Source organism: Hylobates moloch, unplaced genomic scaffold, assembly GCF_009828535.3.
Source record: "Hylobates moloch isolate HMO894 unplaced genomic scaffold, HMol_V3 SCAFFOLD_1, whole genome shotgun sequence".
NCBI classification, from domain to species: Eukaryota; Metazoa; Chordata; class Mammalia; order Primates; family Hylobatidae; genus Hylobates; species Hylobates moloch.
The window spans coordinates 98,591,457-98,618,189 of record NW_026652276.1 but is presented as its reverse complement, the minus strand read 5'-3'; the positions used below and the strand labels follow the sequence as shown (position 1 = coordinate 98,618,189).

The 26,733-nt window shown below is 43.9% G+C and overlaps 1 protein-coding gene across 2 annotated transcripts in view; it reads left to right on the top strand.

The window, feature by feature from the left end:
• The first annotated feature begins 15,933 nt into the window (after positions 1-15,933).
• SMURF1 (SMAD specific E3 ubiquitin protein ligase 1) overlaps positions 15,934-26,733 on the top strand; it is a 102,740-nt gene continuing 91,940 nt past the window's right edge. For both annotated transcript variants that reach the window (XM_032755937.2, XM_032755935.2), the window contains exon 1: positions 15,934-16,298. In XM_032755937.2, the coding sequence (XP_032611828.1) occupies positions 16,244-16,298 (55 nt within the window). In that variant the 5' untranslated portion in view covers positions 15,934-16,243. The remainder of the gene's footprint in view (positions 16,299-26,733) is intronic.

Here is a 26,733-nt window from a genome sequence, read left to right as displayed (position 1 = left end):
CGCATGGGGTGGAATTGGCAATGTGATCATGGTTACTGGGGCTGGTGATAGGTCCATGGGGAGTTCTGTTCTATTCTGTTTCTTTCTGTGGGTGGTTGAAGTTCTCCATAATGTAAAGTTGAAAAGACAAAAAGCTGTTATATCCCCCTATTCCACGAAGCTGACCAAATGCCCCCTGCCCCACCTGGCAGTAAACTGGAAGTTTATTCCTTTTTTTTTTTTTTTCTTTTTTTGAGACAGGGTCTCCCTGTGTCACCTAGGCTGGAGTGAAGTAGCACTATCAGCTCAGTACAGCCTTGAACTCCCGGGCTCAAGGAATCCTCCCACCTCAGCCTCCCAAGTAGCTGGGACTACAGGCACGCACTACCATGCCCGGCTAATGACATTGCTTTTATGAAGCAAAACATAGGATGTGGCTGGGCATGGTGGCTCACGCCTGTAATCCTGGCACTTTGGGAGCCTGAGGTGGGCAGATCACCTGAGGTCAGGAGTTCAAGACCAGCCTGACCAACATGGTGAAACCCCATCTCTACTAAAAATACAAAAGTTAGCCAGGCGTGGTGGTGTGCACCTGTAGTTCCAACTACTTGGGAAGCTGAGACAGGAAAATCACTTCAATCCAGGAGGCGGAGGTTGCAGTGAGCCAAGATTGCACCACTACACTCCAGCCTGGGTGACAGAGCTAGACTCCATCTCAAAAGAAAAAAAAAGGATGCTGTTTATATACATTCCAAGAACAAAAAGGATTATTGGAAATTAGAAAAGACAGTAGAACTGGGCTGAGTGTGGTGGCTCACACCTGTCATCCCAGTACTTTGGGAGGCCGAGTGGGGGATCACTTGAAGTCAGGAGTTTGAGACCAGCCTGGCCAACATAGTGAAGCCCTGTCTTTACTAAAAACACAAAAACTAGCTGGGTGTGGTGGTGCACACCTACAGTCCCAGCTACTCGGGAGGATGAGGCATGAGAATCGCTTGAACTCAGGAGGTGCAGGTTGCAGTGAGCCGAGATCATGCCACTGCACTCCAGCCTGGGTGACAGAGTAAGACTCCATCTAAAAAAATAATAAAAAGATAGTAAAAATGAAAACAGAATTGGAAGATGAAATTGAGGATATTTCCCATAAAGTAGAGCAAAATAGCAAAAATAGAAAAGATGAAATTATATAAAGTCCAGAACTGGAGGTCTGAAATCTGAATAAAGGAGTTCCAGAAGTACAGAAAAAAAAAATATAGAGGAAAGAAAATTATCAGATAAGACCATTTCCCCAAACAGAAGAAAACTGATCTCCACATTTAAAGGATCCAGTGAATAGCGCAGAAAAATGGATGAAAGCTCATTTATGCCAAAGCATATCATTGTGAAAATTTAAAACTCTGATTAAAGAAAAAGATCCAGTTGGGTGTGGTGGCGCATGCCTGTAATCCCAGCACTTTGGGAGGCTGAGGTGGGAGGATCGCTTGAGGCGGGGGCGGGGGGGGGGGGGTGGTACCAGACTAGTGTGGACAACATAAGGAGACCCATCTCTATTAAAAAAAAAAAATTAGCGAAATGTGGTGGCATGTACCTGTAGTCCCAGCTACTCAGGAGGCCAGGAGTTCAAGACCAGCCTGGGCAACATAAGGAGACCCATCTCTACAAAAAATCAAAAAAATTAGCCAGGTGTGGTAACACCTGCCTGTAGTCTCAGCTACTCAGGAGGCTGAGGTGGGAGGATTGCTTAAGTCCAGGAGGTCGAGGCTGCAGTGAGCTGTGATCACACCACTGCACTCCAGCCTGCGTGACAGTGAGACCCTGTATCAAAAAACAAAACTTATATCTAGAGTGTAAAAAGAAGTCATATATGGAAGATCAAGAATCACAGTGGCTTGCTTTCTTACCTGACAGTCAAGAAATTTTAAAATCACATCCATAGGGCATTCAGTTAGCTAATCTATTCATAGAATTCTAACAGGAATGCACAGATGTATAGAAGAAATCTAAATGAGTTGTCCTGAAAAATCAACTGGGGCTCCCATTCTTAAATACCAAAGATCAGACACAAGAAGAAAATCGGGGCCAGGTGCAGTGGCTCATGCCTATAATCCCAACACTTTGAGAGGCCAAGGCAGGTGGATCACCTGAGGCTGGGAGTTCAAGACCAGCCTGACCAACATGGAGAAACCCCGTTTCTGCTAAAAATACAAAATTAGCCGGGCGTGGTGGCGCATGCCTGTAATCTCAGCTACTCGGGAGGCTGAGGCAGGAGAATCGCTTGAACCTGGGAGGTGGAGGTTGCAGTCAGCCAAGATCGTGCCATTGCACTCCAGCCTGGGCAACAAAAGCAAAACTCTGTCAAAAAAAAAAAAAAAAAGCATGATGGAAAAGAAAAAGGCAAATGAACAAAACAACCATTTCCCAGAAGAAACAGTCATAAGAGAATCGGGGGGAATTAAAACCAACATCCTCTAATTTATATTCTCAACAGATTTGGGAAGATTCTGTGGCCATAAAACAAAAGTGCCATGAAAAAGGAATAATCTCAGAAATTAAATGATTACCAGAAAAAAAAATTCAAGAGAAAGGTTTGAAGATAAATCTTTCAGAATATAGACCAGAAAGTTACAAAGAGATGAAAGTTTGGGGAGAAGAAAAAAAGTCAGTTCAGGAGGCTTACCATCTGAGTAACTGAAGTTCTAGAAAAAGACAGAAAATATAGGGAAAGACATTATCAAAGAAACCCTAGAAGAAAATTTATCAGAATTGAGGCCAGGCATGGTGGCTCATGCCTGTAATCCCAGCACTGTGGGAGGCCAAGGGGAGTGGATCATTTGAAGTCAGGACTTTGAGACTAGCTTGGCCAACATGAGGAAACCCTGTCTCTACTAAAAATACAAAAATTTGCTGAGTGTGGTGGTGGGCGTCTGTAATCCTAGCTACTTGGGAGGCTGAGGCAGGAGAATCACTTGAACCTGGGAGGCGGAAGTTGCAGTGAGCTAAAATTGTGCCATTGCACTCCAGCCTGGGTGACAAGGGCAAAACTCTGTCTCAAAAAAAAAAAAAAGTATCAGAATTGAAGAAAGTAAATCTCCAGGCTGAAAGGGTTCATTGAATGCCAAGCAGAATAAATAAATAAAAGATCAATCCCTGGATTCAATGCTGTGAAATTTCAGAATACCAAGAATAAACAGAAGAGTCTTTCCAGAAATAAAAAATAGATTACCTATAAAAGAATGAGAATCAGACTGGCATCAGATTTCTCTTTGTGGACTCTGAATGATAGAAAAATTCCAAGTTCTGAAGGAAAATTAGAGCCATAAATTTAGAATCATAAATTATTTAGAACCACATAGCCATGTAAGACATTATATTTTCAGATATAAACTCAGAAAGATTACATTTCAAGTACTAAGGAAGTTACTTGAGAATGCACTCCATCAAGAAAGGAAGTAAATAATATACTCGACCTCCCAAAAAGAGAAAGATACAAGAAATGGTGAAACCAACCTAGAAGTCTACTGAAAAACAATCCCAAGATGAGAACTGAACAGCAAACCTGGAAGCCTGTTTTTCCCATATTAGAACAGACAGGCAGCGAGCTCCAGGTAGACTGTCTTCAACAAGAAGAATGAAGTTGATTCGTTCTTGTTGGAAGGATGAAATTGATTCCAAGTAATAGACAGAATGGCTAAGATGCCAGATGATACTAATGACGTGACAAAACATAAATCTGGGCTGGGCACAGTAACTCATGTCTGTAATCCCAGCACTTTGGGAGGCCAAGGCAGGCAGACTGCTGGAGCCCAGGAGGTTGAGACCAGCCTGGGCAACATGATGAAAACCCAACTCTATAAAAAATAAAAAAAAATAAAAAAGCCGAGTGTGGTGGCATGCACTGCTAGTCCCAGCTACTCGGGAGGCTGAGGTGAGAGGATCATTTGAGCCCAGGAAGTTGAGGCTGCAGTGAGCTGTGATCATGCCACTGCACTCCAGCCTGGGCAACAGAGCGAGATCCTATCTCAAAACCAAGAACAACCCCATAAATCTGTGTCTTCCATCAGTAAGAGGAAGATAAGGCAATGAGAAACAAGAAAAAAATGTGTAAGAAAACTCCAGGTCCAAAGGTGAAGCCAAGTGAAATGTGGTGTGATTTTGACCTTGATTCTGAAACAATCCATTTATGGAATCAACAGATAAAACAGGGAAGTCAGCAATGCACACAGAAGAGAATGTGATTGTTGTCATCCTTGACATTGTCAATGTTCAGCTGAGAAGGATGAAGGTGGGAGTATAGACTGGAACAGATGGTTCAGCGCCAATATCTTTGTCTAACATGGAGGGGATCATAAGTTACAAGCTGATAGGAAACACAGGTTCAAAAAAATATTTAAAAGTAGAAATAGAAGAACTGAAAATAGTAACTATAAAAATGGAGGCAGGAAGAGGGAAGTGTTAGTCACCTAACTCCTCATCTTTCATAAATGAAGAGCTAACAGATAATGTCCTAAATTGGTGAATCAATAAATATATGTGCATATGTCTATATATATATATATGCACACACACACACACATATATATATATAAACTTTTATAAAAAGTATATATGTGTTAGTATATGTATAGAAAATAATTCTGGAAGCATGTTCACCAAACTGCTGACTTCTGACTAGGAGATAGAATTGAGGGGGTATGTCAATTTTGTCATTGGTAGCTTTTTAGTGATTTAAAATTTAGGAAAACCTCAAATACATTAAAACTGTGTAATTTCATGGTATATATTACATGAACATAGATTCAAGACTCATGCCTGTAATCCCAGCACTTTGGGAGGTTGAGGTGGGTGGTTCACAAGGTCAGGAGATCGAGACCAGCTTGGCCAACATGGTGAAAACCTGTCTCTACTAAAAATATGAAAAAAAAAAAAAATTAGTCGGGCGTGGTGGCACGCACCTGTAATCCCAGCTACTCAGGAGGCTGAGGCAGGAGAATCGCTTGAACCCAGGAGGTGGAGGTTGCAGTGAGCCGAGATCATGCCATTGCACTCCAGCCTGGGTGACAGAGCGAGACTCCGTCTCCAGAAAAAAAAAAAAAAGACCTAAGTTTCTGAAGCATAACTAAATACAGTGAAAGTCTGATAAATGACCTGAAATTCTGATAAATGACCTGGGAGTTACCTGTAATAAAAAGGCATTTTTGCTGGGTGTGGTGGCTCACACATGTATTCCCAGCACTTTGGGAGGCCAAGGTGGGCGGATTGCTTGAGGTCAGGAGTTCGAGACCAGCCTGGTCAACATGGTGAAACCCTGTCTCTACTAAAAATACATAAATTAGCCAGGTGTGGTGGTGGGCACCTGTAGTCCTAGCTACTCGGGAGGCTGAGGCATGAGAATCACTTTAACCCAGAAGGCAGAGGTTGCAGTGAGCTGAGATCATGCCACTGCACTCCAGCCTGGGTGACAGAGACTCTGTCTCAAAAAAAAAAAAAAAAAAAAAAATTTATTGTGTGTGAGCTACTCTTACTTTTGGTGAATCATTAATGTGAAAAATATCCTGTATCCCTGATTTACTTGTCTTTCAGAAGTGTGATTATTTAGAAAACATTTAAGTGTTTTTTGGGAGGGGGAGGGGATCATAACATTCAACAATTATTAAAAATTATGGAAACTTTTTTTTTCTTTTCTTTTTTTTAGAGACTCTCACTCTGTCACCCAGGCTGAAGTGCAGTAGTGTGATTATAGCTCACTGCAGCCTTGAACTCCTGGGCTCAAATGATCCACCTCAGACTTCCAAATAGCAGGGACTACAGGCATGAGCAACCACACCGGGCTGATTTTTATTTTTATTTTTTTTTGTAGAGATGAGGTCTTGCTATGTGCCCAGGCTGATCTTGAATTCCTGGGCTCAAGCAATCCTATCACTTTGGCCCCGTAAAGTGCTGGGATTACAGGCATGAGCCACTGCACCCATCTGGAACCTTTATTATTTATAAAGTTCTGGTCACTATCTATGCATTCCATTCAGTAAGTATACGAAGGAAACCAAAGTCTCTTTTTAGACACTTGCAGGTTTGCTCAAAGATCAAGAACGATCTTTTTTGTTTTTTTTTTGGAGACAGAGTCTTGCTCTGTTACCTGGGCTGGAGTGCAGTGGTACAATCTTGGCTCACTGCAACCTCCGCCTCCTGGGTTCAAGTGATTCTCCTGCCTCAGCCTCCCGAGTAGCTGGGATTACAGGCACATGCCTGGCTAATTTTTTGTATTTTTAGTAGAGATGGGGTTTCACCATGTTGGCCAGGCCGGTCTCGAACTTCTGATCTCAGGTGATCTGCCTGCCTTGGCCTCCCAAAGTGCTGGGATTACAAGCATGAGCCACTGTGCCTGGCCAGAAATAATCATTTATATAACACTTCTACAAAGAACTTTCACACACATCATCTTCTATACCAGTAATGTTTACAATAGCTGTATGATGTTGGTATCACCTCTGTTTTATAGATAACAAAACTGGAATCTCAGAATTTAAGGGAACCTGTTGATGCCAAATTCATGCCAGGGAATTAATTGTTCTGGGGTTATTCTTTTTTTTTTTTTTTTTTTGAGACCGAGTCTCACTCTCTGTTGCCCAGGCTGGAGTGCAGTGGTGCAATCTCAGCTCACTGCAACCTCCGCCTCCCAGGTTCAAGCAATTCTCCTGCCTCAGCCTCCCGAGTAGCTAGGATTACAGGCGAGGGCCACCATGCTCAACTAATTTTTGTATTTTTAGTAGAGATGAGGTTTCAGTATGTTGGCCAGGCTGGTCTCAAACTCCTGACCTCAAGCAATCCGCCTGCCTCGGCTTCCCAAAGTGCTGGGATTACAGGCTTGAGCCACTGCCCAGCCCCAAATACCATATTCTAAGCAACAGTAGGTTTATATCTTTTTAAAGTCATTCACCGTTGGTACCAACCCCCACTCACTTCCTTTCTCCTCCCACTTATATAAAAATTATTCTGCAAAGGATTGCATTTAAGGAGCAGAAACTCCTTCGGGGAAAGATGTGTTAGTCCAACAGATTCCATGAAACATCCTATAATCCTCACCCCGTTTGCGAGGTAAGCATTCTCCTAAGACCAGCCTGTTATTATAAAAATATTCCATTCCGATGCATGGTGGTGGCTTGTCACAATTAACATTTAACCTTAATTTTTGTCAATAAATTGAGAATCCAACCATAATCTATAAATTCAACTAAAGTAAGTACAGTCTTTCCTTAGTGAAAAATAAAACTGTTTTCCCATTTGATTCTGAGGACTCTCAGTAAAGAGAGGCACGGCAGCCCTCATCCTGCACTCAGTGAAGATACCACAGGCCTTGCTCTCTGAGCAGATTGCGATGTCTAAAATGATTATACCTCTAAGTGACAACCCGAGATGAAAAGTCACAGCAGAAATACATGCGGCTTGTAGAGACAGAACTGCTCAAGCCTTTTAAATAGCAAAGGTTGGGGCTGCCTTACAAGAAATAAAGTTACCAAAGATATGTCCCAAGTATATTTAAATTGGTAAGGTTCCTGAATTAACCACTGTTAATTTTTGAATCTCTTTAGAAACTAAGATAAGCAGCAAAAACACCAAACATGAAGTTACTTTCCGCATATAATCCTGGTGAACCCGCCAAACACTTCCCTTTGTATGCCCATATCCAAGGCATATTGATGTCCACAGAGAAAGGGAAGGTTCAATTGGACCCTTCTGCCTCATTTTTCCTTTTTTTTTTCTTTTTTTTTTTTTTTTTTTGAGACGGAGTCTCGCTCTGTCGGGAGTGCAGTGGCACAATCTTGGCTCACTGCAACTTCTGCCTCCTGGGTTCAAGCAATTCTCTTGCCTCAGCCTCCCGCGTAACTGGGATTATAGGCACCTGCCACCACGCCTGGCTAATTGTTGTTGTTGTTGTTGTTTGTTTTTTTGAGACAGAATCTCGCTCTGTCGCCCAGGCTGGAGTGCAGTGGCGTGATCTCGGCTCACTGCAACCTCTGCCTCCTGGGCTGAAGAGATTCTCCTGCCTCAGCTTCCCGAGTAGCTGGGACTACAGGTGTGTGCCACCACGCCCAGCTAATTTTTTGTATTTTTAGTAGAGACGGAGTTTCACCGTGTTAGCCAGGATGGTCTCGACCTCCTGACCTTGTGATCCGCCTGCCTTGGCCTCCCAAAGTGCTGGGATTACAGGCATGAGCCACCGCACCCGGCCTATACATTGTTTTAATGATGCATTTATGTGATGGGCTCCATGACTAGAAGTGAACCACAAAATACAGGGACTATATCTTGTTGATCTTTTAAAATTCCTTGCATGTTACCACATTGCCTGATACATAGGAGGTTCTTAATGTTTGTGGCCAGGTGCAGTGGCTCACACCTATAATCCCAGCATTTTGGGAGGCTGAGGCAGGAGGACTGCTTGAGCCCAGGGGTTTGACACCAGCCTGGGCAACACAGAGAGAACCTGTCTCTAGAAAAAAAAATTTTTTTTTTTCATTAGCCAGGCATGATGGTGCGCACCTGTGATCTCAGGATTGGGAGGCTGAGGCTGGAGGATCAGTCAAGCCCAGGAAGTGGAGACTGCAGTGAGCTATGATCACACCACTGCACTCTAGCCTGGGCAACAGGGAAAGACTCTGTCTCAAAAAAAAAAAAAAACAACCACTTTGCTTACTATTCTACAGTACAAAGGGAGGAACAATGAATTAATATTACTAATAGTTGCATACAAATGACAAAATTGTGTTTTCTAGAATATGGTTCCTGGGAAGAAAAAAATCAAAATCTTAAAGCCATTCTATGGACTAAGTCCTAGGTAGGACTAGGTTCAGAGAAGTCCTAGGCAGATGGAGGATTGATGGAGGCTAAAGAGACAGACAGACGGTGTTGGCTATCAGCACAATGCAGGCACCAGAAAAAAGGGCAGGAACCTGGATTGGCGATCTCTCTCCTTGAAAAAGCTTCATCATGTTCACTAAGCAGAAATAGTGACTAATAATTATCTAGCATCCCTCCCTCACACAAACCAGATGCCACTAAACCTCAAATTAATTTAATTTGTTTATATGAATGCCTTTAAGTAATGAGGTACAGCTCCCCACCCCTTTCTTGGTAGTAGGGGAATCTTTGTCACATTGATCCATACTTGGTTCTATTTTTGCACAATCAGGGTAAGATTAGAGCCTCACCAGGACTCAGCAGAAGGATGAGTTTGATTTAAATACTCTGCAAATGCATAGGGCAATGATTTGGTTACGGGTTTTGCACAACTGTATGACTAGAGAATTGGGTCATCTCCTTGCCAGCAGGAACTATGATGAATATTTGCCAGAGCTGGGCACTCAACTCCCGTTCTTCTTGATTAGTACGCGAATGTCTGGCTGGGCATGATGGCTCATGCCTGTAATCCCAGCAGTTTGGGAGGCTGAGGCTGGCGGATCACCTGAGGTCAGGAGTTCGAGACCAGCCTGGCTAACATGGAGAAAAACCATCTCTACTAAAAAATACAAAAATTAGCCAGGTGTAGTGGTGCATGCCTATATTCCCAACTACTCGGGAGGCTGAGGCAGGAGAATCGCTTGAACCCAGGAGGCGGAGGTTGTGGTGAGCTGAGATCGCGCCATTGCACTCCAGCCTGGGCAACAAGAGTGAAACTCCATCTCAAAAAAAAAAAAAAAAAGGAAAAGAATGTCTGATTCATGAAGTTTCCAGTTTGTTTAATGTCACCATGCCTGTAATCCCAGCACTTTAGGGGGCGGCCGAGGTGGGGAGATCACTTGAGGTCAAGAGTTCAAGACCAGTCTGGCCAACATGGTGAAACCCTGTCTCTACTAAAAATATAAAAATTAGCCGGGTTTGGTGGCATGTGCCTGTAGTCTTAGCTACTCAGGAGGCTGAGGTGGGAGGATTGCTTGAGCTGAGGAGGTCAAGGCTGCCCTGAATTATGATTGCACCACTGCACCCCAGCCTGGGCAACAGAACAAGACCCTGTCTCAAAAACAGAAACAAAGGCCTGGCACGGTGGCTCATGCCTGTAATCCCAGCACTTTGGGAGGCTGAGGCAGGTGGATCATATGAAGTCAGGAGTTCGAGACAAGCCTGGGCAACATGGTGAAACTCCGTTTCTACTAAAAATACAAAAATTAGCCGGGCATGGTGGCACGTGCCTGTAGTTCGTCTGAGCTACTCGGGAGGCTGAGGCAGGAGAATCGCTTGAACCCAGGAGGCAGAGGTTGCAGGTTGCACGTGAGCCGAGATTGTGCCACTATACTCCAGCCTGGGTGACAAAGCAAGACTCCATCTGGAAAAAAAAAACAAAAAACAACTTGATGCTCAGATGAAAAGCAAAAGAAGCCTAGACCCTAGATAGAGAAGATTTTAAAGGCTAATATGATCTGGCCACTGGCCTCAGAGGCACCAGCTCAGGAACAGAAATGTGCTCTCAAGAGGCATTCACTATAACTGTCCACTCCTGCCAGGGACCCTCTGCACAAAATCCCAGATTTTCTCAGGGTAAGAAGCTTCACTAGGAGCTTTTGGAGCAAAGGCAATCACGCACATACTAATGAGAACTGCCGTTTACCAAGAACTTGCTGTACTGGAATGCTGAATCTACATTCATGATTGAAGCCTCACCAATAACTTTCAGGGAGAAGTATTATTTCCATTTTACAGATAAGCAAAGCGAGGCTTGGAGAATTTTAATATCTTGCTTCAGCACTGGCTGGTGATGTGGTGGAGGCCGGGTAGAGTGTGGGCCTCTGTGGGTCATAGTCTTCCTCTTTTCAGCACACCCGCTACCTTTCAAAAGAGTTATTATTGTCCTGGATCCTGAACACATACATGCGGGATATGCTCAACATCATTTGCTTGATAATTTCCTTTAGAAAAGAATTATTGGGGCCAGGCATGGTGGCTCATGCCTGAAATCACAGCACTTTGGGAGGCAGAGGCAGGCAGATCACTTGAGGTCAGGAGTTTGAGACCAGCTCGGCCAACATGGTGAAATCTCATCTCTACTAACTACTAAAAATACAAAAATTAGCTGGGTGTGATGGTGCACGCTTGTAATCCCAGCTACTCGGAAGGCTGAGGCAGGAGAATTGCTTGAATCTGGGAGGCGGAGGTTGCTGTGAGCCGAGATGGTGCCATTGTACTCCAGCCTGGGTGACAGGGCAAGACTCCATCTCAAAAAAAAAAAAAAAAAAAAAAATGGTTCTTGGGCTGAGTGCGGTGGCTCATGCCTGTAATCTTAGCCCTTTGGGAGGCTAAAGCAGGAGGACCACTTGAGGCGACTAGCCTGGCTGACAGAGTGAGACCATGTGTGTATAAAAAATAAAAAAATTTAACCAGGTATGTTTGGTGGCACATGCCTGTAGTCCCAGGTACTTGGGAGACTGAGGCGGGAGGATCGCTTGAGCCCAGGAGTTCGAGGCTGAAGTCAGCTATGATCACGGCATTGCCTTCCAGCCTGGGTGACAGAGTGAGACCCTCTCTCTTAAAGAATAAATAAGGAGTTATTAATCTAGGGACTACAGGCCCTTACAGGATTCATAAATTGGTTTCAGGTGATCATAAACCCACTGAAATCAGAAGCAAATTTTGATGTGTATTTGCACAGATGAATTTTTCTGGAGGAAGTCCAGAGTTTCCATCAGATTGTCAAAGAGGTTTGGGACTCAGAAACTGGTTAAGAACTACTGTAGTGAGATCCAAAGACAGATTTGCCCACTGGAAAATATTTCAAATGCCCAATAACAGTGACACAGGGAACTGATACATTTCTGGGAAGTAAAAGCAGTCAAATCCTACCTAGAAAGCAGGGTCAAAACTGCTCTGTGTAAAGCCATTGCAAAGAGGACACTTGAAGAGGCTCACCGAATTCCATCTCTGTTTCAGCAGAATTGTTTGACATTTTGCATCTGTTTGTTCCAGATAGCTTTAGAAGATCGTATTTTCGAGGAATGTGATACATGATGAAAGGAAGTGAAGATGATATATCTTAAGTTCAATATGATAGTGTCTGATGATTTTTAAGTGGGCAAATTCTTTTTGTTATTTTTAATCAACTTTTTTTTTTTTTTTTTAAGACATGGGTCCTCATTCTGTGATCTAGGCTGGAATGCAGTGGCACAATCATAGCTCACTGCAGCCTTGTGCTACTGGGCTCAGGCCATCCTCCCACCTTGGCCTCCCGAGTAGCTAGGACTACAGACATGCACCACCTCACCCAGATAATTTTTAAATTTTTTGTAGAGATGCGGGTCTTGTTATGTTGCCCAGGCTTTTATCAAAAAAAAATTTTTTTTTGAGATGGAGTCTTGCTCTTGTCACCCAGGCTGGAGTGCAGTGGTGCAATCTCGGCTCACTGCAACCTCTGCCTCCCGGGTTCAAGAGATTCTCCTGCCTCAGCCTCCCGAGTAGCTGGGATTACAGGCGCCTGCCACTATACCCAGGTAATTTTTGTATTTTTAGTAGAGACGGAGTTTCACCATGTTGGCCAGGCTGGTCTCAAACTCCTGACCTCAGGTGATCCATCCGCTTTGGTCTCCCAAAATGCTGGGATTACAGGCGTGAGCCACTGTGCCCGGCCTTTTATCAACTTCTAATGGAGTAAGTTGTATAGATAGAGTATACAAGCAGCTCCATGAGTACATTTTTATTGAAAGTGATGCTGGAAAATGCCATTCACGTTCATGCCTTTGTACAGCTGTTCCTTCTATCTATAATGTCCTTCCTCACCACTTTGCCCAGCAAACTTGTACATTGGCTTTAAGCTCTAGATTAAGGTCATCTGTGACTCGAGATGTCTCCATTTCTCTTCTTATGCAGAATTGTTCTGTCATCTACGTTCTAGCCCGCTATACCCATCCCCATCCCTGTATCATTGTCAGTTGCTCATGTCTGTTTCAGTTAACTGACTCTCCGGAATGCTGAAGCTGTAATAGATTTACTTTGTGTTCCTTGTTCCTAGCCACATAGTAGGTGGCCAATGTTTGCTGAATGAGTAAAACATTAGCTTCCAGGTAGGAAGGTCCCCTTTGTGCAGCTGTGGTGAAAGATACTATTGGGTATATACAGCAATTTCAAATGGTCCCAATCTATGATGGTTTGACTTACAATTTTTTGATGTTATGGTAGGAAAGCGACACACATTCAGTAGAAACCATACTTCAAATTTCAAATTTTGATTCAAAATTCTTTATAATAACTTTATCGTAAAATAAGCGTTGTGTTAGATGATTTTGCCCCACTGTACGGTAATGAAAGTGTTCTGTGCACATTTAAGGTAGGCTGGGCTAAGCTATAATGGCTGGTAGCTTAGGTGTAGTAAATGCATTTTCCAGTTTTTTTTGTTTTTTTTTTTAGACAGAGTCTTGCTCTGTTGCCCAGGCTGAAGAACAGTGGCACAATCTCGCCTCACTGCAACCTCTGCCTCCCGAGTTTAAGTGATTTTTGTGCCTCAACCTCCCGAGTAGCTGGGACTACAGGTGCACGCCACCACACCCAGTTAACTTTTGTATTTTTAGTAGACAGGGTTTCACCATGTTAGCCAGGATGGTCTCGAACTCCTGCTCTCAGGTAATCCCCCCACCTCAGCCTTCTAAAGTGCTGAGATTACAGGCATGAACCACCATGCCCGGCCTCCGCAAATGCATTTTTATTTTCAACATATTATGGGTTTATCAGAATGTAACCCCATTGTACATCAAGGAGCACCTGTACTTGTTAATGAAAGAACAAAATGCCTTTTAGAAACCTCCAGAGGCAACCTCCTGACTCAAAGATTAAGGAAACAGTCAAGCCAACGAAGAACCAGCCGTCAGGGCAGGGAGAAAAACAAAATTAAGCAATGAAAAGTTTCTAGGTCAGGAACACCTGGGGATAAGAACAGGAGCCTGCACCCAGGTAGGCAGAGAGTGATGTCTGGTTTTGTTTAGAGAGGAGACTGAATAGGGGAATAAAGAGGAGGGGGAAATACTAACGGGATTGGCAGAAGAACGGGGATTACTTGGGAGCATTAGAGACTGGATGGATTAATTCAGACCCAGGCATCCACTCTCTGTGACAATCATCTACAAACGGAAACAGCTGGATTGTGGCTCTGCTACTATTGCTTAAACATTGCTTGTATTCTTGGGTCTGTCTTGAGGATAACTGAAAGAGCCGCAAGGTGCCATAGAAATGACCTAGGACCATCCTTTTATTTGACAGATGTGATGCCTTGAATCCTGCCCAGGAGAGACTCTGCTTTCACTAGGGTCATCCTGAGGCAGGCAGGCAGGCAGGCAGGCATGTCTAGGCGCTCTAGGTAGAAGGCTCTGTTCCGAAGACTGTGACCTCAGGACAGGCACAAGGCTGCAGGGGATGGTAGCAATGGCCCAGAGCCTACTTTCCTTGGGACACACACACGGTATTAAAAGAATTTGTTCAAGTTGATTGATGAAGAATCAAATAAAAATAAAAAAGAATTTGTACATGAAAATGGGTAGTGGGGGCTGGGAGCGGTGGCTCACGCCTGAAATCCCAGCACTTTGGGAGGCTGAAGCGGGCAGATCACCTGATCTCAGAAGTTTGAGACCAGCCTGGCCAAAACAGCGAAACCCCATCTCTACCAAAAATACAAAAATTAGCCGGGTGTGGTGGCTAACGCCTGTAATCCCAGCTATACAAGAGGCTGAGAAACGAGAATCGCTTGAACCCAGGAGGTGGAGGTTGCAGTGAGCCAAGATCATGCCACTGCGCTCCAGCCTGGGTGACAGTGAGACCCTGTCTCAAAAAAAAAAAAAAAAAAAAAAAGGGTAGAGGGTAAAAAACAAGTTTGATAAACCTAGTTTTCTCTCTTTCTAATAACATCATTTTATTTCTATAACATGCTAACAGAGAGGAGTTTGTTTGCTGGAGAAAGCGCATAATGAGCTTTTTCTGTGTGTGTGTGTGTGTGTGTGTGTGTGTGTTTGAGACAGTGTCTAGCTCTGTCTCCCAGGCTGTAGTGCAGTGGCCTGATCATAGCTCACTGCAGCCATGAACTCTGGGGCTCAAGTGATCCTCCCACCTCAGCCTCCCAGTACCTGGGACTACAGGCGCGCACCACCATGCCCAGATGATTTTTGTATTTTTTGTAGAGATGGGGTCTCCCTATGTTGCCCAGGCTGGCCTCAAAGTCCTGGGCTCAAGTGATCCGCCCGCCTCGGCCTCCCAAAGTGCTGGGATTACAGGCTACAGCCACCGTACCCAGCCATGAGCTTTTGGTTCTAACCTGCAACCCTGGGAGAAGAGGAAATTTAGCAGAAGACATGGGAACACAAACCACAAGCTAGTTTCTTGTTTGGTAAAATTGTATGCAGAATGGATAATAACAAACATCCGCCTCTCAACTTCATCCCTCTCTCTCATCTCGTTTTCCTTGTCCGTATATGGCACTTCTGCGATTCTGGCAACTTTGTTATGGGTCAGTGGAGCACACCCGTTGCACAGAACACGCCTAAGGGCTTTGTCTCTTTGAGAAGTCCCTCCCTTGAACTTGCACGATCGAAAGCTCTTAACTGAAAAAAACTGGTATTGCACGCCTGTGTGCACAGGTGCTTGGTGTGGACACAGCCCACGGTTTCATGCAAACCACTCCTCAGTCACTCAGGAGCCCAGAGCCTCGCAGAGACAGGGGCCAAGACAGAGGGCGACGGCGCGCTGGGCCCCAGGGCCAGCTCTGCTCTCCCTTCCCGGGCTCGGGGCCACACCCTCCCACCCACCGGCCCGAGGAAGCGGGAAGACCCCAATCCCCGGGATTCGGGCCCCGCGCGCTCGAGGCAGGCAGGCGGGCGACGTAGCGGCGCACCCCGCCCCGCCCCGGCGTACGTGGCGGGGGCGCGCGCGCACGCAGGTGCGGGGGCGCGCAGGGCCTGGCCGGCACGGCGGCGGGCGCGCGCGCGGCTCGGGGAGGCGGCGGCAGCGGCGGAAGCGGCGAGGGCGGCGGGCGTCCGGCTCTGAGGTGGTGGAGGCGGCGGCGGCGACTCGGGACTGGGCTCGGTTGGGAGGAGCGAGGGTCAGAGCGCCGCAGCGAGCGCTGATCTCCCGGCTCGACCATCCGCCTGCCGCCCGGACGCCTGGGCCGCGGAGTTTGTGTCCCGGCTCGGACCCCGGCGCCCAGCCCGGAGCCGTAACCTTGAGGCGGCGGCGGCGGGGCCGGGCCGGGCCGGGCCGGGGGGCGGCGGCGCTGGATCCGCGGCTGCCCGATCGTTGGCGGGAGATGTCGAACCCTGGGACACGCAGGAACGGCTCCAGCATCAAGATCCGTCTGACAGGTACGGCCGGCGGGAGGCCCACCCGCGCCCCGGCGCTCCCTCGCCCGCCCCGGAATTCCCCGCAGGGCGCCCTTGGAAGCGGCCCTCCCCCACGCCGGCCGTTGTCCCAGGACCTCGTCACCCCTTTCGGCGTGCGCCCCTTGCTTCTCCCTCCCGGCCCCGCCCCCTCGCTGTTGCCCGGCCCCGCCCCCTGGCCGCTCGCGCCCCCTCGGTCTCGCGTTCCCTCCTGTTCCCCCGCACCTGCCCCCTCGCATCTCTGTCCTGGCCCCGCCCCTCTCATTTCCATTCACGACCACGCCCCTTGCATCTTCTTCCCTGGCCCCGCCCCTCGCTTCTCTTTTCCTGGCCCAGCCCCTTGCATCTCCTTCCAGGCCCTTTCCCTTTCCCCTCACCTCTCCCCGGCTCGGCCCCTTGCCTCTCGCTTCCCTTCCTCTCCCTAGCACCTGACCCCTCGCTTCTCCCTCCAGGCCCCGCCCCCTTGCCGTTCACCTCCATCCCTGGTGGTCCTCTCTCTTCCCCACCTTTTCCCCCGCCCCCCGCACCTGACCCCTCACATCTCCCTGGCCCCGCCCCCTCTCCTCTCTGCTCCCGCCTCCTTACTTTCTGGCCCCGCCCCCTCGCTTCTCCCTGCGTCCAGCTCTCTCGCTTCTCTCTGGTCCCGCCCCCTCACTTCTTTCCTAGCCTGGGCCCTCACTTCTTCCTGGTCCCGCCTCCTCACTTCTTTCCTAGCATCGGCCCTCACTTCTTCCTGGTCCCGCCCCCTTCTCTCCTTTTTTTCTCCTCCGCCGTTTTTACCCCCTCCATCCTTCTCCTCGCTTCCCATCCTCTCCGCCCACCTGCCCCCTCGCTTTTCCCTCCTGGCCTTGCCTCTATTCCCCTGGTCCCATCCCTCACTTCTCACCACTTTCCCATCATCTCTCTTGCTTTCTTGTTTCCCCTCCCACCTCCTCCCTCCCCTCATCCTCCTGTTCTTTCCCACCACTTCCAACCTATTTTGCTACCTCCCCTTCCACTTGCCCCCTTGCTTCTCCCCTCCTGCCCCGACCCACCCTCTTCTCACTCCCCCATCCTCTTTCGTTTCTCCCTCACCCCCCACACCGTCCTCCTCCCTGCTTCCCCTAGCCCCGCCCCTCACTTTCAAGCCCCGCCTTAATTCCTGCCTAGCCCCGCCCCCTCGCTGCTGTCTGGCGGGGCCTCCACCCTTTCTTTCCTTCAGCCTGAAATTCCTCAATCCTATCTTGTAGCTGCTCCCAGTCCTGCTCTCCTCACTTCCCCCTGGTCCAGCCCTCTTCATTCTCAGTCTGGGCCACTTCCTGTCTCTCAGGCCAGACCGCTAGCTACTTTTGACTCTGCTTCTTCAATTTTTACCTTTTCTGCATTTTGTTTCACCATCACCCCCACACTCAGCAACCCCCAGCGCCCGTGAGACTCTGATCCCTACTCCCACACTCACTGGAGGCTTTGGAAGCTGCCCACACGCAGGCTCCTTGATTCATTTCGTCTTCAATGAAAAGTCCGTGTTTCCTGTAGTGCCACCGTCAAGGGTGAGCGCAACGCTCTGCCGTGGGCCTGCGACTTGGTGGCGCGGATGTGATGCCAACCTGTCTCCCCCCGGGCTCCAGAGGTTCTGGACCAGGCTGCATCCTCGTCTTCCCTTTCTCACACTCATTGGTACTACTCTCTTCCCAGTTTCAGTTCATCCCTGAAGCAGGATGGCCGTGTTGCAAATGTGGCTCTGCTCCGGGACTTTCCAAACTCGAATATTTCCAGCTCTCGAAGGAAACTAAAAAGTTCATTCTAATCCCCGTCAGGGATTTTCCCCTGGATTTTTCTGTTCAGTGGCTCAGTCGGGTGAGAACTCCAAAGTCCTGGTCTGGTCAGGTCCTTTCAAAGAGAGAATGAGCGTTTTGAACACTTTATGGCAGATGCGCAGCCATAAAGTCATCGGTAAAATCCATGCAAACAATAGGTAACTTTTTCTTAACTAAAATTTACTTTGAGAGCCCATAGTTGTTGCATGGCCCAACTTTTGTCTTAAGAGAAGGTTTTGTTTTTTTGTATAAAGATATCAGATAATGATTTGGACCCAAACCCAGACCCTGGTTTTGTAACGTAAGAGGTAGTTTCCCCTGGGATCTTTGCTTCTAGGGAAATACATTTCTTATGCCAGGGCTGATAGGAAACACTTCTCACTTTGTAGATACAATGTAGATACACTTTTATTTATGTGGTAAGATAAAAGTAACATTTTTGAGATTGTAATACTTGTAAAGCTTTTAACTTGGTTCTGATTTACAACTCAGTCTGTAACTGACATCAGATTGGTTTCAGGAATCTTGTTAAAAGCGAAAGCAACTGATTTTGTGTTAGAAATATGATGAATGTTTTAGAAAGAATAGGTTTTAATTGAAATGTTTATGTCTGGTATATATATATTAATCAATCCAGTTGCCAAGCCTGGGCCTTGAAAGAGAGGGCTTGGTTTGTCCTCCTCCCAAATTATTTTTGGATTCAGGAATTTAGATTATCGAAGCAAGAATCCTTTAAGGAATTTTTGGATGACATTTGATAGGGAAGGATCAGGTGATGAGTATTCTTTCTGAAACACCTTTTCCCTTTTCCTTTCCCTTTCAGTAGATGTTATGAATGGTTTGAGAGAATTTGTGAGTGTGATCATCCTTACAGTAGGATTGCGGTTTAGCGGTGATGGTGTATACATGCAATGCCAGTACGTGGAACCTTAGTTTACCTTGAAAGGTTTGAACTAGAAATTTGTTGACAGTGGAATAGGTTTTAGCCTCATCTTTCTGGTTAAGGGAAGTTTGAATTCTCACTTCTGGGATGTTGAGTAGCAATCTTTTCAAAAGTTGAATACTTTTGTTACAGGTTTCAGAGTTTATTTCCATGTTTGTTATTTGAAAAAAAAAAAGGACTTTTAAAAATGAGGGATATTTCAACCAGTCAATGAATACACACAAAGCGAAATTCAGTGCAAAGATAGTGAAGATGGCCTGGCGCCCTGGCTCACGCCTGAATCCCAGCACTTTGGGAGGCTGAGGCGGATCACGAGGTCAGGAGATTGAGACCATCCTGGCTAACACGGTGAAACCCCGTCTCTACTAGACATACAAAAAATTAGCTGGGCGTGGTTGCTGACGCCTGTAATCCCAGCACTTTGGGAGGCTGAGGTGGGGCGGATCACGAGGTTAGGAGATTGAGACCGTCCTAACACAGCGAAACCTCGTCTCTAGTAGAAATACAAAAAATTAGCTGGGTGTGGTGGCACGCACCTGTAGTCCCAGCTACTCGGTAGGCTGAGGCAGGAGAATGGCTTGAACCTGGGAGGTGGAGCTTGCAGTGAGCCGAGATTGCGCCACTGCACTTCAGCCTGGCGACAGACCAGACTCTGTCTCAAAAAAAAAAAAAAAAAGATATTGAAGATACTACATTTAGAACTTTGGGGTCCACGATTCTATTTGGGGGTGAATAGGGCATTAGATTTACAGTTAAGAGACCTAGATTCTAGACAGATTTCTCATTAACTACATGTTACGGAACAAGTTACTTAACCTTTTTGGGTCTCAGTTTCTTTATATATCAAATGAGATTTCAGCTCCATTATAATACTCTTTGATCCTCCTTCTCACAGGATATATCAATTTAGCTACCTACTTATTTCAAATTACTGTTGGGCACTTGGGCTTACTGGTATTCTTAATCGTGATATTCAGAAAATTGTGTTGGAGTGTAGCACATGTGTTTGACTTATGCCAAGCATTAATTTTGTGTATTGATTACATTTATGACTTTATTTCTTCATGTGGGATTGTTTTTGAAAACTGTTAGGTAATATGTTGAACTGCTTTGGCAACCTGGTCTAAACAGTAGAAGAATCTTTGAGCCTTTATATTTAAAATAATAACATTTTAACGAATGTTTTTGTGGTATTTTAGTAGGAAAATAGTTTTTAAGTGGTTTCAGTAGGTTTGGGGGCATAATATATCCAGAATCAAGTGATCTTTGTTAAAGAGCATTATCTTGTAGTCATTGGAGTTCACTGGCAAATCAAACACTGTAGAAACATTTTGATTGAAAAATCAAGCAGGATTTGCAAAAACTTTGTTCTTATCTAGTACACAAATGAATCCCAGACACGTTGTTTAGACCACTTTGGGTAAAAGAATGGAATTCGGGGTTCTACAATGCTCTTCAAGAAAGTTAAATTTTATTGTAATGTCAACCAATTAGTTGAAATACCAAGTGCCTAAACTTTTTTGTGCTTTTATGCATTGAAATACTCTCAGATTTCCTGGTGTTTTTATATCTTTTGGAGCATGACTGCATATTGTGAAGCAAGAAAAACTCTTAATTCCAAATAGAGAGGAACAAAGAGACTTTCCTTGATAGCATGTGGAAATATGAGGTTGTTTTTAAAATTGTAGCTCATGGGATGTAAGGGTGACTTGTGTTTTGGCATTCAGATGGTGCAACTTTGAGTGAAATAGTTGTAGTAATAGCGGTTGATGACGTTGATTGATCAATTACAGGTGTCTCAATTGATTCAAAATAGTTAAGTTTCTCAAGAAAGATTAAGAAAATTGTTAAGACTGTTGACTTTGTCAATTTGTACCAGCTAAGAACCTCACTTATGTAAGGCAGGCAAAACTTTTGTTTCAAAAACCATATAACACAGTTGCTGTGATAAGATGGAATAAGTGGTCAGTTTTTAGCTCCCTTTGCATTTACATTTTCCTTAGGGTCTGCCTCAAGTTTAGGAAGATACAGTTAAGGCAGTTCTTTGAGATGAATTATTGGAAGGTGTAGGATGGGTTAGAACAAATGCTGTTGCAAAACTTGAATTGCAATTATACTTTAAGAAGAATCACATTCTGCCAAATGGAGGTTTTTGTCATTGATTTTGTGATTTGATCACATTTGTGTTGCCCTTTAAAACAACTTTCTTTTTTCAAATCCATTTTTTTTCCTTTTAGTCTTCTTGACCCACCCAACTGACTTTAGACATGAAATCTTTCATATGCTTTATTTCTATCTCCATTTTTACAGTAGTTTTGATTTATCAAACTAGGATTTTTTTACTTCAAGTCCATCTGTCAGAGTTTAAAACCTCTAGTCTTGCAGTTACAAAAGTCGTTTCTGAATGTTGGGTTTTTCTGTCTTCCACACATTTTCATTTTCTTGGTTCAGTCACAATGTCAGGTTCCAGTGTGGAAAATTGGGTGAAAGAAAGGAGGTTTTGGAGGCTGTGTTATTTATGAAATATTTCCTCATGGATTAAGAAAGAAAAAAAGACAAAAAGACAAATAATGTTTCAATATCACCTTAGTGATCCAGTTAACTAGACTGGCTGTTTTGTACAACATCGTGGGCACTGGTTAACAGTTAAAATAGCTGAATTGTGCATTTTATTCAGTGGTTCAAAAAAGCCTCAAATGGATGAAATAACTTGGTATCTTCGCCATGCTCTGATTTGCTGGGTAAGAAAGCTAACTTTTAGGATGCTTATTTGGATCAATTTTTTATAATTTCAAAACCGTTTTAGAGGCTAATTTTTTTAAACAAATAAGGAATATACATTTTTTTTTTTTTGTCACTGAACGTTTTAAATTACTGGTTATTTTGTAAGTGAGTTTGTAAGTGAAAGCCTCCAACTTAAATTAGCTTCTTGTCCAGGGAACTCATTCTGACTAAGTCCCTAAGGCCTTTCTAGTTAAAGGAAAGCCATGGAGCTATGTTTAAAAAACAAAAGCACATAGCCATGGGGCTTGGCCATATCTTCTTTTTAAAATGTCACTATTACTTTTTGTCTCCAGATGCAATTTAATATTTAGATATTTAAACCAAGTGGAATGTTGATTCCACATTTCTGGACTAATGGGGGAAAAAACCCTCGTATTGTTTTAAAACAAGGCTTAAATAATGTATAATCAGCGCGTCTGGTGATGCGCCCCACTCTGTAATTGCAGCTGTGTTCACCTCCACTGCAGCTGAAAGGAATTCTAATTGGCTGAGGAATGTCGGCAACATTGTTCATCACTGAGCAGGAACCTACCCTCCTGGCTGCTGGGTGATGCATTTCAGATGTTTAAAGCTCCGGAGCCCAAGTTGCGGCTTGCTTTCAGGAGTCTGGAAGAGCCTGTCGCGAAGCTGCAGATTGTAGATGGCAGCCTGCGTTCTTCTTTGTATGTTGGGCATCCGCTGAGTTCTCTAAAGGGCATGGTGCTTTCCTGTGGTTCCAACACTGGACTGGGGATCAGAAGGTCTGAATTTGATTTCTAATTCACACAAGTACCACAGTGAAGAAAGGAGAGGGGGTGCATAGAATTACAATCTTTTCATGATTCGGTTTTCTATCTTTAGTGCCAGAGGTCTGTCTTTTTAGATCACAAAAGGACCTGCTAGAGACGGATTAAATATTTTAATGGGTAATTATGAATTATTTATAGAGTAGCACAATGTTAATACGGTCATAAATTCCTGTTATTTCTTATTCCTAACTAGCCAGGTAAATAGTAAAGCTAATAATGTACTCTGACATTGAAGAAAATCTATAGAACCAGTTAATAAACATGGAAAAATAATACAGTGAATTGATAAATTATGTATTCAGAAATTCCTTAGAGAAATAGTGTTAGAAGCCAAAACCAGCATTAAAAATAAAATATTTTTATTTTATTTTATGTTTTTCCCAGGCCGGGTAATGTGCCATCGGGCAGCATCATGTTTATTTTTTGTTTTGTTTGGAGACGGGGTCTCGCTCTGTTACCCAAACTGGGGTGCAGTGGCACGATCACGGCTCACTGCAGCCTCGACTTCCTGGGCTCCAGTGATCCTCCCACCTCAGCCTCCTGAGCAGCTGAGACCACAGGCATGTGCCACCACGGCCGGCTAATCATTTTAGATTTGGTAGAGATGGGGTTTCGCCCTGTTGCCCGGCTGGTCTTGAATTCCTGAGCTCAAGCAATCCACCTGCCTCAGCCTCCCAAAGTGCGTGGATTACAGGCATGAGCCACTGCACCTAGCCAGCATCATCTTTAAATGATGAAATTGTGGATACATTCCCATTAAAATCAGGAACAATGCAGGGATATACACTGTCAAGATAGTTATTATTAATAACTAGAGAAAGACATCAGAAAGCAGGAAACAAAATTGCTGTTATTTACAGAAGTTATATCTTTAAAAGCCCAAAAGATCAGCTGAAAAACACTTATAAACAATAAAAAAACTTTAGCTGGATGGAAAATTTCTCCATGGCAAAAAAATAGGATAAAATCAACATGCAAAGACAAACTAGGAAAAACAATCTATAATGGATATGAAAGTGAAAGTCTGGGTTCCTAATATATAAAGAGCCTTCAAAATCAATTAGGAAAAGGCCAGTACCTAATAGGCAAAGAATATGGACAATTCACAGAAAAGAAAATGGAAACGGAGTTGAAACATGTGAAAAGACAACCCTATTTTCTCTCTTCCTCTTTCCTTTTCTTTTTTAGAGATGGGGTCTTGCTCTGTCGCCCAGGCTAGGCTAGAGTACACTGGCGTGATCATAGCTCACTGCAGCCTGGAACTCCTGGGCTCAAGCGATCATCAGCTTCCTGAGTAGCTGGGACTACAAGTATATGCCGCTGTGCCCTGTTCTCTCTAATACCCATTTTCTTTCTCTAAAAATTTATTTTTAATTGATAATCAGCCCTATTCATACTAAACAAACTACAAATTAAAAGTAAGAATGAAACAATTTTTCATCTAGAAGAGTGGCAGATCAAAGAGTTTGAAAATCTTCTGTGAGGAGACAAGGGTGTGGAAAAACAGGTCTTTTACCCTAGTGGTTGAGAAAATAAATTGATAGAGTAGGTACTAAGGGCAGTTTGGCACTGTCTATCAGATCATAAATGTTTATGCTCTTTGATCTAGCAATTCTGCATGTAGGACTTTTTTCTTACGGGTGCTTTCACACATTTATGTAAAGTCTGGTGTGCAAAATCATTGCAGCATTGTTTGAAATTACAAAAGACTGAAATCAATGTGAATATGTATCAGCAGGGACTAGTTAAGTAAATTATCGTGTATCCCCAATGATGTGTAGCTGTTTAACATAATAAGATAGTGTTTTATATTCTGATATGGAACATTCTCCAAGATATATTATTGAGTGGGGGGAAAAAGCATGATTCAAAACAGAGGCCAGTGTGTGTACTATTTGAATAATAAAACAAGAAATAAAAATAAAGGGGGAATCTGTAGATAGGTCTGTATAGAATATGACTGGAAGATGTTGACTATTGATTTCCTTTGAAGAGATTCTCCTGTTCTCCTCTTCAGAGGAAAGAGAGAGAGAGGAAAGAGGGAGAGAGGAGAGAAAAGAGAGGAGAGAGGGAGAGAGGAGAGAAAAGAGAGGAGAGAGGGAGAGAGGAGAGAAAAGAGAGGAGAGGGAGAGAGGAGAGAAAAGAGAGAAGAGAGGGTGACTTTTCATTATATGCCTTTTGTAATATTTAATCTCCTCCCTTCTCTCACCCCCTTGAGCATATATTGCTTTTCAACAATTAAAAAGATTAAAAAGCTCTTAAATAGATAAGAATTTCTTAGAGCAACTAGTAAGTACACTAACTGCCAATAGTAATTGTTTTGAAATATAGACATTCTGAAAAATCAAAATGATTGTGCCAAATGTATTTTAAAAGGCTAAAATATTATAGCATTTCAAAGTACATACTCATAAGGACTTCCTCACTAGGAAGATTCCTGGGTTCTACAGAATAAAATTCTTGGCTACTTGTCTTATAGCTCTGAACAGACTTATTTTCCCAGAGAGTATGTTTATTATATAATAGTGAGATGCCTGACCCCCCAAAAAGCTTGTTCTATCATATTAAAATAAGGCAAAATGATTACTTTCAGATGAAGAAATTTGGACTCCTTAGATCTTGTTTATTCAGTGAGTTCTTTAAAAAACTGAGGTCTTGGTTCTGAATAATAGTGGTTTACATAATTTATTTAGAATGTCATTTGGGGTTATCTCTGACCTATTTCTATAAAATAATCTCATCCCTAAAGTAGGAGTAAAATGCTCATTTGCATAAGTCAGTAATCATAATTTAGTATTTTTCCAACTATTTATAGTCAATGTGTTTGCCATGAACTTTTTTAAGGGATTGTTTTTAATTTTAGAAGTGCTTTAAGAAGCAATATTGGCATCTGGCTCTGTAGCAGTAGAAAACATGGTACCCTCAATGTCATATATCGGCTTTTTTCCCCTCTTAGGTCTTTGGGGTAAAAAAATCCAAAGTTTACTCAATTTTATTTCTACATATATTACCTACAAATTCTAGAGGTGAGACCTGCTTGCTGCCTGTTCATACCTGTCAGTGATACTAATGCCTCACGTCTGTACATTGTTTCATAGTTTCCAAAGGGTTCTCACATGGTTCCTCACTTGAGCCTGGTTAGGAAATACCTGTAAACATGGGTAGAAGTTTTAGTCCCTTGTAAAACTCTGGTATAATATCAAAACCAGGAAATTGTTCACAGATTCTAAGGACTGGGGAGAAGAGAAAAATAAACAAATTGCTCAGGTGTAGAATTTGCAAAAAAAGCGAAACAAAACCAAAAAACTCTGTAAATAAGGCACGTTAAGTCTTACAGAGTGAGACCCTGTCGCAAAAAAAAAAGGTGGCGGGGGGAGAGAAGCACTTTTCCTGATCTAGATCAAGAAATAGAATATTGCTGGTGCTTGGAATGTCCCCACAATCCTGAAAATACCTCATTCTCACTTTCTACCTCCCTGAACCCCCACCCAAAGATAACCACAGTCCTCACTTGTAACAGCCTGTTTTTGAACTTTGTATTAATCGAATCATACTGTGTGCAACTGGTTTCTTTTGTTCAGTGTTATTTTTGTGAGATTTATCCGTATTGTTATGTGTGGTTGTACATCAGTCATTCTCTTTGCTGTTCAGTATCTCATTATGGGCATATACCATAATTTATCCCTTTATCTGTTGATGAGCAGAGTCCTTTCTAGTTTTGGCTTTTAAGACTAGTGCTGTTTGGAATTTTCACGTATGTGTCTTTTGGTGAGTATTTGCATACACTTCTGTTGGGTGTATACTCAGGAGTAGAGTCACTGGACTGTGGAATAGGCATATGTTCAACTGCAATGAAACTTGCCAAATGCTTTTCCAAAGTGGTTGTACCAATTTACATTTTCCACCAGTAGCGTATGAGAGTTCCAGGTGCTCCTTTACCAACCTGGATGTTTTCTTTTTCATTTTAATCCTTTCCTTGAGTGTGGATTGGTGCCACATATTGTGGTTCTACTTCCTACTTTCTCCAATCTGTGCCTTAAATGGCAGCCTTAGAAATCTTTTTTTTTTTTAATTTTGAAGTAGTGATAGATTCACAGGAGATGGGAGAG